General features: G+C 36.8%; 1 protein-coding gene across 5 annotated transcripts in view; it reads right to left on the bottom strand.

Annotated features, from left to right (window-relative positions):
• The window catches only part of CACNA2D3 (calcium voltage-gated channel auxiliary subunit alpha2delta 3), a 388,669-nt gene that overhangs the window by 193,304 nt on the left and 182,798 nt on the right, over positions 1-12,567 (bottom strand). For all 5 annotated transcript variants that reach the window (XR_004981053.2, XM_036390972.2, XM_036390973.2 and 2 more), the window contains exon 10: positions 2,950-3,039. Coding sequence is in view for 4 of the 5 variants with exons in the window: in XM_036390972.2 (XP_036246865.1) it covers positions 2,950-3,039 (90 nt within the window). In the remaining variant the exon portion in view is untranslated. The remainder of the gene's footprint in view (positions 1-2,949; positions 3,040-12,567) is intronic.

Genomic DNA, 12,567 nt, shown 5'->3' with positions numbered 1-12,567 from the left:
TGAATCCATGTGTCTCCATTTGCTTTGGTTGCAGAATAAGTTGTTATTTATCTGTGTATTACCTTATATGTTCAAGGAACTTTGGTGAAACATCCATCTCTTAGGACAAAAAATAGCAAAGTTTTAAAATTATTTGATTTTTAGTTTCTCTGTGTGAACACTTAAAAATCTATGAAAACATCAATAAATGGGATATTACAATTACTTCCTTGTAGTTTTCACGCACATTATCACATTTGAGGTCAGGGAAGACCTCATCCTATCACTCTTCTCTTGATGGTGAGAAAGCCAAGCAAGAATTTCCTTGTCCCACCTCACCAGCCTTGCTGTGCCCCAGAATAGGGTGGTTCAATTTAAAAAGCAGTACCTGTGTTCATAGGGGAATTACCTGGCAGGGACTCTGGCTGCTCCTGCAGTCATGAAAAATTATTCAGAGCATTCTGGTTTGATTTGAAGTACCAACAGCTCTGTCTTTTAATTTTTCCACAGTCTGTTTGCCCTTAACTGTTTTCCAAACTCTAAAACCCACTTTTTCTGAAAAAGTGATCCTAAAAATGTCATCTTTGTAGAAATGCCTGCAGTAGAAAAGGGTGGGTGGTGGGTCCCCGAAGTCCTCTGTCTTTTCTGCCTTCACATTTCTGGATCTGAGTGGCCACACCCACATCCAACAACCATTTCTATCACACCACCTGCATCCCTCCTCAAGATCAGCTTCCTTTTCATCCAACAGAAACCTCAGCAAACAGGACCAGAAGCAGTCTGCCTAAAAGGGCATCTAATGTGGATTTACAGAGTTAGCTGTATTGTGATCACTGCCTCTGTGTAATTTGCAAGGCAGTCACTCAAAATTCTCCCATCATGACAGGTTTTCCAGTCTTAACCAGAACCAGAATTATTAAAGTGGGATTCCTTCATGATCTTACAGACATTTTTTTCTCATAAAGGTGAAGTTACTTTGTCTAGGGATCTATTCCTCACATGGACAATATATTTTAAAAGTGACAAGGTATCTGAAAAGAGAAATTAATGAAGGGGAAATGCCTTTGTACATTTATTTTAAAACACCACTCTGTATGCATCTGCATTATTCTACACAGTTATCTGAATATTTTGAAGAATGAGATTAAATTCAAATACTTTGATGAGTAATATCTTCTCGTATTTGTCTAAAACTTTTAATTTTATTGAATAGCAAGAGTGATGAAAGTGTTTTCCATAATAATAACAATGACAAGGGGCTTATGATGAACTACAATTAACTCAGTGATTCATCAGTTAGCAGCAAAAATTTCAATGCATCCTGACATTTACAGCAGTTGGTTGTGATTAACAGTCTTTGAAATGTCACAGAATTTTATTTAATTGGTTATGATTTTTTTAAAGGTAATCACTTCAAAGAGCACATTTGTCACCAAAAGAGATAATTGCAGTTGTCACATGACATAGTAGGTGTCTAACTACTGTACCAAGCACTTCTGTATTCTTCCTCTCTACAATGTACACTGCCTAAATTGACAATTGGAAAGAATTTGGAAGTGGATTTTTAAGCATGCTTTTCAAAGGTATCAGTAGCAAACATCTTCAAGTCTTGACAACCATAGCAAATATTGAAAGGTAATTGCAAGGCAAAATTGACTGAGTTTAATTAGTGTAACCCCTGAACCATTTTAAAATCCAACCAGAGTCTTTATAGACTATTTGTGTAACACAAAGCTTTCTCTATTTTTTTCCTTTACTATACAACCACCCACCCCTTCCCCCTCCCCATTCAACCACTTTTTTTTTTTTTAATGAAGAAAAGACATCCTTAGCTAACCTATAATTCAGATAGGCTTCTGGCACATAAAGGTCACATCCTGCAGACAAAGTGGAAAATGGTTTGCTGTACTCTGCTGAGGAGAGATTTAGCTTTTCCTCTGGCCTAGGTGGCTTTAATTGAACCAACCAGAGACATTGCAGATATGCCTGTATAAAATGGAAAATATTTTTATGCTGGCATTTCTGGAAGTTTATACACAAGAAGGATTGAATCTATCTGAAACTTCATTTTAAAGTATAAATAGAAGCAATAAATAGAGCACCTGGAAGAGATGTGAGCATACATGTAGCAGAGTCCATCATGATCCTGCAGACCTCTCATCATGGGTGCAGTTCAGTGCATGGGCTGTCAGATCCCTTGAGTCTCAGAGCTATCAGATTATCTAATGAGAGTTTTATACCACATTCATCATTATAACTTCAGTTACCTCACAGATTTTAAACCAAAGCAAAACAGGTCTTGCTTCAGGTCTTCACTTCCTGCCATGTGATTTTTTTTTTCAGTTTACATAGATTTGGAGGACTAGCACAGAACATCTCTTGCACTGAGGCATTCATACTCTTTTTCTGGTTCCCAAGACTCTATTTGGTGGCCACAATTCTTAATAAAACCTCTACAAACAGCCTGCAGTGTCCTTTACTTCATGCACCTTTTCCCATTGTCGTTTTTGGCATGCACCACACGAAGGCATTAGTTCCACACTGTCTAACTGAACACATGAGCAGTGGGTGGAAGAAGATACTCCTTTTTTCATTTTAAGATTTTATGCCTGGAAAAGAATCAATCAATATTGCCCTTCAAGATGAATACACAGGAATTAGAACCATTAATTAATCTAGGATCACACAGCATAAAGGCAGGCACACTTGTCAAACTTTTTTTGAGAATATTTGGGTTTGAGCTCTTTTTTCCAAGTACATCCTTCAATCAAAAGACATTTTGCTATTTAGTTTAGATGACTTCTTTTCATCTTCCAGCAGACTAACACACTTCAGTATTTTTTTCCACAAAATACGTGATTATACTTCAGGAAACATTTTAAAACATTTTCAGGAATATAAACTCAGTTGAAAAAAGGGAAAACAAGAAGGAGGTGAAAAACAAAAAGGATCTGAAAAGCATGAACTTACTTCATTGAGCATGTTGAAAGCTTCATTTAAAGCAATGTCCAGCATTCCAATTCCTTTTGCAAAAAGTTTGTCAAGGTGTTCCCTGAAATGCTGAAACATGAACAGGAAGTTTTCATTTGTCAGGATGTTGTTACAACAGACCTGTTGATGATTAAGGATTTCTGAATACTTCAGACCAACTTCTTAGGCTTAAATGACCACAGACACTAACTAACAAAATAATTCCCAGTTAACCTTTTCTGACTCTTCAAGTAACACTAAACTAAGGATATGTCAGTACAATAATAGGCATCATATTTTTCATACATTTTGGCTACTTATTCAATCCAATAATTTTGGTTTTGTTTTTTGTGTTTTTATTTAGAGATCTTCTTCATATTTTCTTTTCACTTTGTGTAGTAATTTTATATAATTTATAACGATTTTCCCTGCAGGTTTTTGGAATGTGATAGTTAATAAAAATTATTTTTTCTAACAATTAGCTTTGAGAGTACACACCTCTAAAAGATTATAGATTCTAATCATTAGGTCATGGAAGTATAAAAGCAGTTTATCACTCAATATTAATATTAGACTCATTAAAAACTGTTCTACACAAGAAGACAAGACAATTAATTTGTAAGAAGAAAATGAAGACCTGTGTGGTGGGAAACAGCAGGGGAGGCAATGCTTTTGTGAAGTGCTATTGCAGTCTTTACAACTGGCTAAAAAGTACAAAAGAACTGCAAAACAGAAAAGGGTATTTCAAACCAACTAGTAAAGAAAAAATGTCAGGGCAAGATACATGCCACTGTAATATTAGTTTAAAGAAAAAGAATATGTGATTTCAGAATGAGATAAAAATCACCTGTTCAGAAACCAAACAGATCTCAAAAAGCAGGAGTCCCTTGCTCTTAATGAAGCAAAAACCATACTTCAACTTTACAACTGAAAGTGCTCTTTTTAGTAATAGAATGGTTTACCTCAGTCTCTTTTTGCTGTCATTTTGGAGCCCTCGTTTGACTGGGGTATCTGTCCAACTGTGTGCACAAACATTCCTGGGCAACTGTATGCTTAATTCCCATGTGCAAATACCAGAATGTGCAACATCTAATTGCAGACTCATATACCTAATTGACATGCATAATCTTGGTAATTCTGAATGCAAATTAGGCACACAATTATGACAATCAGACATTGATGTCTGATTACAAAATTACAGGGTCAGAGCTGCACAGAGTTGAGTGAGGAAGCACAGGAGTGTTCAGCTGGGGCGGTGTCTGTGATCACCCAGAAGGGTCTCAAAGACACAGGCTGAGGAGAATGAGGATACAAATCCACATGTGCAGGTAAGTCAGGATGAGGCCCTCCTGAACTTAAATGAGAAGAAACCCAGGATGGTTTTTCATGTCCTTCACATTCTGTGTGTCATGGGACAGTCAGAACATTAAAATCACACCACTGCTGCATATGGCTTTGGCACAACTGAACAAGAGGACAGATTCATAACCAATTATCATGACTGAAGTTGGAATTTCTCCTATAATGAGGTTGTTTCAAGCATCTTTTGGTACACCCTAGTGTATTCCCCTTTTCTAGCCTCACAGTAAATGAACAACTGCAGGGATTTGGGATCATACTTGGTTAGATGATTACATTAAATTTTTATTCTTTGGGGATTATGTAAAATTGTCTCTCAAAATATGACAGCAACTTGCATTTTTGTTACTTCTTAGTTTCCTACTTTTGATTTACTAGGATTTAAGAGTTAATTAATTCAAATAATTCAAGTTAAGCAATTTATTTCAGCAAATCTGTGCTTGGGAGTTGACACATATTCAGAGCCCTTTTCAGGATTCACAACACAGGCAAAGTAAGGGAGGTAAAAAGGGCAATCTGAATACAGGCAAGAATTTGATTTTCCTTTCCCAATTCCAGGTCATTGCAGGCAATTTAAAAACTCTTCTGAGATGAAGGCCAGAAACTGAATTCTTCCTTCGTGGCAGAAGCTGTCAAACTTGTAGCCAAAATGAGACGCTGATTTATCTAGCCCATACAAAACCTGAAGAATGATTTGCTAATTTTGTGGCAATTCTCAGGAAATTCTAAGGCAACTCCTTTATCTGGTCTCTTATCTTAGAGGCTGCTGTAATGGCCTCACAAGGTTTATTGGGATTAGACAAGCTGACTGGTATCTATGATCACAAAGGGATGACAAATTTTTGTATTCTGGAAGCAAAGGGAAAGTGGTCACCCTCCAAGCAAATAGAGTCCAGTGTCTGCACAGCCATGGTGGAAATTCTTTGGCTTCCATTACAATAATATAAGAATACTCCATAACCTTCAAAGTTTTATCCTTTCTAAACAGGAATAAAAGGAAAAGAACAAACTGCAGCCATCTTTATTTGACATCTGAAAACAGGAAACAAACACATCTGAAAGCAGGTGATGATACATTAACACAGAGACCTGAGCTCCAGGTCTCCAGCTCCAGGTAAGGGCTGTGACAACTAGCCCATCTCAGACACACACAGAAAAGCTCAGAAGATGCCAGCTGAGGCAATCCCAAAGGCAATCCCAGCATTCCTGTTCACTGTAGCAAGCATTGCAGAATTATACCAATGGTTTTTTTTCCCCAGCATCATGACAGACTGTTACAGCAGTGAGCTTGGCTCACCTTTTCATTGGCACACAGATTAGACCTCACAGGTTGCTTTAATGCATTTTAACATGAGAGCACTGCCTAAAGCCTCACACACACAGATACAACACTCAGTAAGCTGAGCTTGCTGTGGTCTACAGCAGATCCCTCTCCTGAAAGTCCTGGAAATCTGTTTCCCTTTCTATTATCTCTCTCTGGCACTGACAAAATGGAAGGAAACCAATAGAGAGTTTACTCTCATAAACTGACCAAATAAAAGTCCCCATCTCTACTCTTCCCACTAATCTAGAAAAAAATAATACATTTTTAAAATTATTTTCATTTACTTAAAGGCTTCAGAATTAGTTGAATTTAATTTTTATTATAACCACCAAAGTTTTGATTTCATTCTTGTTAAGCCAATATGCTGCACAGGAGTCCCAGTACCTTGCCCAAATATTTATTAAGTGCCTACTTATGTTTACCAAAAACAAGGCATCACTTATGATGAGTGGGAATACCCAAATTAGATTGGGTACAGGACCATGGATTCAAGCCAATGAATAAAGCATTTTCCACTGAATCCAAAAAGGAACAGTTCACAACTATATATGCACAGAGGTTACACAGTTCCACTGGAAAAGCATATTTGCTATTAACTGTCTGACAAGGTTGAGCTTCCTACAGAAAAGCATTATTAATGGCTTCAACATTCCTCCAGGTTTCCTTGTCAGCTTTACTGCAAGTCTTTGCTACTTCTAGAATTACTTCCCATGCCTATCCACACATGCTGTAACTCCACATGGCCCTGGGACATACTTGGCAAAGATTTATCAGCTTTGTGAAGATGGACTACATCAGCACACAAACAGGAAAGGAGAAAAAACCAGTCAGGAGGCCTGTGTGAGGTGGGAGACTGATGTTCACCTGTGTGTCACAGGGAGCTTTACCCACGTGCACTGACAGATAAATGGATAAAATGCATTTAGGCATCAGCCCACTGCAAACCCTCGGGCAGGCAATTACAGGTTACCTGACTGTAATGATTATCCAACCCCTTCTGTTTCCTCACTCACTGTGTTGGAAAAGAAGGGGGCTTTTTGGGGAAAAACTAATCATAAAAACAATGCTGAATGAAGAGCTCAAGATCCAATACACTCAGATTAAAATCAAATTCTTCTTAAGTAAATTAGTTACTGCAATAGAAAATGTCAGACCAAATTTCAGTGGTCAGGGGCTTACTGAAAAGGTTTGAGGGACGATAGCAGCTTGACAGTTTTAAAGTAAGAGTAGACTTCAGTGAGACTTTACTATTTTGGGGTTTTTAACAGCTAAGCAATGCAGTTGATTCTTTTTTTTTTTTTTTTTGTGATCTGACAGAGATGGATAGATAAATATGCAAAAGTAATTTGCTTAAATAGAATTCAATATGCAAAATTTGTATTTACCAACCTCTTATTGGTAATTTCACTCAGCTTCTTTGCTGAATCAGTCTTCTGGTTATTTAATTTCTGGTAATTGCATAGAAAAATAAAAGCTTCTTGGAAGTTATACATTACATCTGTCTATTTCTGTCATTCAAATTTACGCTGGGGTAAGTTCTTGATTTAGTTTGGAGTTACTGTGCCTATCTGTGCATCTAGAAGATGATATATTTCATCTGGAAACATTTACAGAGAAATGTCCTCAACCCATATATAGTACATTAAAAAAAACATATAAAAGAGGAATGTATATTGTAATATTGTTACTTTAAATCTGAAGTTACATTAAATCAGATTGTCATCCGATTCCTTTGGGGTAGGTAAATTGTAACATGGAGTTTCTCAAAGATGAAAACCTCTTGGCCCAAGAAAACTAGTATTAAAATAGGCAGTTCCACATGTTTGCAATTTGTGGAGAAAGTGCAGACGGTGACAGAATAGTGTCTGAACTATTTCCCACTCTTTTTTAAATTTGTGTATAGCAAATTGATACACTTCAAGGTAGCAGCTGTTTAACACTGATGCCAAATTATAAAATAGTCTGGTAAAATTCAAATATACCTTGCATATTTTATATTACCAAACCACATTCAGGATCACAGATTAATTTCAACCTCAGTTATGCTACCCAATGCAATTACAGATTTAATTTTTGTGATAAACGAAACTTAAAGCAAGTTCTGCAAATTAGGGATAGCTTACAATTTCCACATATCTAAATTGAACTGTAGCTTTGTGCCAACACAAAAATTTATGACAATTGCTAGGCTGTGAAAACTTCTAGAAATGAGAGGAGACAGAGTGACACCTGCCATATCACCTGACATTATAATTATTCCAAAAACAAATTACTGTATTTTCCCATTGTAAAATGAAAGTTGAAACACTCTATCTTGGAAGAATTCTAGTACTGGGATTCCTATGTGTTTCTTAGGAAAACTGGTGGCAAATACATTAACACCATTCACATAACTGTCATATCAAAACACAAACATATTTGAAGTTGAAACTTTGTCTTTTACAAATACATGAAGCAAACTCCATTCAATAAGGTTTCTGAAAAGAAAAATGCCTTCTCAAGTGTACCTGACAGAAATTCCAGATTGCTCTCAAAGCTGCACACAACAAGCACTTACAGAACCAGCAGTTTTGCAGAGAAGTAATAGAACAACCTGCTCAAAACCTGGGGAAGTTTCTAAACAGATTACACAAATTATACTAGCATCTCCTCCTTTGCAGGTTGTTGCCAGCAGTAAGAAAAACTAAAGTTCAATGAAGATTTACTATTCAAGTCTGTGTTACTTGGCTGTTCTTCAAGCTGGCAGGGAAGTGGTATAGATGCTTAAACTCTTACTTCTTTCAAAGTATCTTCACACTTTCTCAAAGAAAAGCACGTAACATGCTGGAGATTGATGAAAATATTTTTTTTCTCCAACTTTTCTTCTTTTCCCATCACAAAAATGCAGGGATGTGTTAAACATTAAAATGCTTGATGATAATAAATGTACTTGATGTCCCTCAAAAGTCTACTGCAATATAGCAGACATTTATTAATGCTTTAACAAAAAATTGGTCTTGATCAAGTAACCCCTAACTTGTTAGGAGTTAGGCTTGTTCAAAAAACATTCCTACTTTTGCTACACCAATCACTATGAAATCTGTACCAGTCTTCAAAACATTCATCTAGTCAGGCTGAACATTGCAAAGGTAAAAGTACTGATGCTATATTTTCTTTTCTATCTGACTGCTCTCTTTACTTAACAAAATGATGCAGGATCAAGAATCTTTGGCTAACTTGAGCTCCATTATCATATAAATTAAGAAGTCTAACTTTTCACCCCTTACTGAAACAGCTGTGAGAAAAGTGTTCAGTTCAGATATTCCAGTTGAGTCTTAACTCTTAAGCACAGATGCAAATGGACGAAAGACTGCATACTCTCGAGGAAAAGAATGCTTCATCAATAATAATTGGGATGTTATTCAGGGAGAAATGCAGGTTCCTTCCTCTGTGTGCACTTTATACATATTTACCCTAATGTCAGGTATATGTTCTTACCTGAAAGACAGAGAAAAATTGAAGGAAGGGGAGGGAACTGAAGTTCTAATACCTTCCCTGGTGCTTGCAACAGGAAACTAAAATCCATTACTGAAGGGAAAGTGCCACCACAGAGTGGACATAGGAGAGCTACAATGCTTTAAATGCTTTTTCATTTTTTGATGAGAGTGGTTTTTTTTTTTTTTATTTTAGGTAAGTTTTCTCTTACTACTGTGGTCCAGAAAAAAGGTAAGTGTTCTAGAGCCAATGTGTGGAATGAACACTGTGTTTACAATTCTGTTTCCATCCCAAAAAAAGAGGTGGGGAGGGGATCAAGAGTGACAGTGTTTCATGAGAAAATGTATAAACCAGACAACTTTTTTCTTTTTTCTTTCTTTGTTTTCTAAGACTAATTGAATTTTCTGAAAGTCTGGCTCTGTGGAAGCCTGTTACATTCCTGAAAATTATAGGTAAGAGTTTCTGCATCCCATCCCTGAATGTGAACGAGCATGTTTATTTGCTACCCGTAATCCCACTGAATATTCAGCACCAGCACCACGAAGGAGCACTCATTTCCCAGGCTGCTCTAAGCCCTGAGCCTGAAGCTCTTTCCTGTGGCCTACAAACAAATCCTTCCATTCCCTGAAGATGCTCCCATGTCTGGTTTTCCCTGGGCAGGCTGGGGGTGGGAGCAGAAGAGGCTCTGGCTGTAGCCCAAAGCCAGGATCCACTCGCGCCTGGACCTTGGGCAGACAAGGCTGTGCTGGGAAGGGCTGGGCAGGAGCAGGGCTGGCAGTGCTGGCACCACAGAGCCCTCCAGCAGGAGCAAACACCACATTCAGTTCTCCCTAAAAAGGAGGATTTGCTCTCTCCCCACACCCAGCCCTGGCCCAGCTGCCCTAAATCAGAATAATTGAAATTATTCTGCTGAGAACCTGGTTTGCCCTTCAGCTCTCTACAAATGAAGTGCAAGGGATAAGGACAGCAATTCTTCTGGAGTCTGTTTCTTTGTTTTGTTAAAGTTGAGAGATTAAACAAGATTCAAAGAACACCATTCAGCATCTTTAAGTGACATCCTCAGAGTGGAAAGATTCCATCTGAAAACATCTGAGCCTTGCAGGAAGACAGCAAAGTGGTTCTTCAATAAATAATTTCAAGATAAATATAGACTGGGGTACTGATCCTGTGAGAGCAATTTTTATTTGGAGTTATTGAGACAGCTGCCTTGCTCGTGAGATTAAAAGCTCCAAACATCTCAGAGTAATTTCTTATCTCTGCTTCTAAGAACTGTCTGTATTTGGTACAAGTGGTGTCAGATGAACCTAGCAAGATGCAGTTAGCAATAATTGGGGTGTATGGCACAGGGGAATTTCTTCCCTAAGGGTCATTTAATGGGAATTTTTTATATTGAAATTCATGTACTATGGTTTAAAAAAAATGTAGGAATTTAAGTTTATTCAGCATAAGCTAATAGATGGGTAAAATTATTTGGTTTCATGCATGTTTCCAGCCACAGTGCTGCATTAAGTGATATGTGTCTTAAGAGAGGTCAGGACCATGAATAGCAACATAAAAGAGTGGTAGAGTGAACTGCTAAAAATTCAGTCCCTGCAATCATCAGCATCATACATCTCCTCTTCCCACATAAAAGAAATATGTGTAGCAATATGAAATACCATTACAGCAAATTTTAATTGTTTCCATCTAAAGTTATCATTTGAGAATAGATATTTGCCAGCTAAAGAAAAATTGTTCTGACTTTTTAAAAATACTTGTATTTCTTTTGGTGCTAGTAAAGTTTATACTAACAGATGTGATCATCATTGCACCCATTCAATTGAGAAGAATATTTGACATAAAAATGAAGGATAGAAAGTTCTGAACCAAATATATAGCTATATTTTCAGATCTAGGTTGGAATTAAAAAAATCAGGCAGATGTAGACATATATAAACTGAAACAATAGATTATATCAAAACATTGCCTGTCAGTCTCCTGCTCTACTTTGCCAGTACAGAAACATGTTCACATGCTGATAACGACTGCTTGGAAAAGCTACAAAACACAGTGTTTGCCTTGTTCTTGGGTTTTTCATCATTTCATAAACAAAAGAAGAGTTATTATTATTACCAGTGAACTTGCAAAGGAGTATTTACCTTTTAAGACTGGTTGAGAAAGTGTAATTTTATCTGCTTTTTCCTCTGATATTACAATGGACCAATGGCAATTACGCCAAAAAAGACAAACAAAAAAACCCCAAAAACTACAGTAGTAGTCTGGTGTATCTGTGAGACTCACAGAAATAAAAGTTATAACCCAAATAATTGAATACTTCTGATGAGTTCCAAAACACAGCTAAATATTCTGATAGCTCTGGATCAGTTTTGGAATGTGCACATGAACAACATTTGAGGACATCTTTTTTCTATGGGCCTGACTAAAGAGCTCTGAATTCAAGAGAAACTTCTCCAGTTAATTTAGTGAGTTTTTGATGAGGCCCCCAGGTAAATTTGCTGTGTCAGTACAGTCCAATCACACAGTATCACATCTTACAACAGTATCAGATATTTCAGAAAGCTGTTTTTAACTGGGTTCAGGAGCATGATAACTGAATTACTCATGTAGGATTAAGTGGCTGTCCACCTCCTTGGACAATCTCTACTTTGTACTCTGAGCTATACTGGGGACAATGGAACTTCTGTGCCTTCTAGTGTTTAGGCAAATAAATTTTTAACTTCATTACAGTGTCTGGAAAAATGATATAAGAACATATGAGGTCACATGTAAGAAAGAAATGAATATTGGGAAAGTCATGGTTTACACAAATGCACCCAACTATTACATGCTACCTATCTCAGTTTTTTTTTTTTTTTAGCTCTGGCCTTTCAAGGAAAGAACAAGAACTACCTTAGAAATATAACCAACTAGAAAAAAGTTCATATTTAATTATGTCCCCAGATATCGCATATATTATTCAGTTTATAGACAAAGGACAAAGTTATTCTCTAAATAAATAAATAATCTCCCTAATCAGAAATTATATCAACATTTACTCTGAAAAACAAAATATGAACTTTTACTTAGTTATTTTGAAAAATTGAGCTCTGTTCTTAAAATCTGGGCATCATCTGGGTGGCATAAAAACATTTTGATCAATTAAATTAAAATAAATCTGATATTAAGTAACATATGGGTGTGGGGTAATCTGCATTTTGATCAGTTGCAGAATGACAGAAAGGTTAACTGTGGGATTAATTCCAGACAGGACATCTGGGCAATACATTTGAATCTTTGGTCTGCATCTAGAACTTGCACAGATTTCATGTGGCTCATTTGACGTACACAGAAAAAGGGCTCATTTAGAAAGTTGCATCACAATTCACAAATGAGGGACTTCGACATTAAATTCATGCCCACATAGCAACCAAATGATATTTAGATATCTGCAGTGGTAAATATCAAATATATTAAAGAAGAAG

This window comes from Molothrus ater, chromosome 11 (assembly GCF_012460135.2).
Source record: "Molothrus ater isolate BHLD 08-10-18 breed brown headed cowbird chromosome 11, BPBGC_Mater_1.1, whole genome shotgun sequence".
Taxonomy (NCBI): Eukaryota; Metazoa; Chordata; class Aves; order Passeriformes; family Icteridae; genus Molothrus; species Molothrus ater.
The sequence above is the reverse complement of the archived record's forward strand: the minus strand, read 5'-3'. Positions and strand labels throughout refer to the sequence as shown.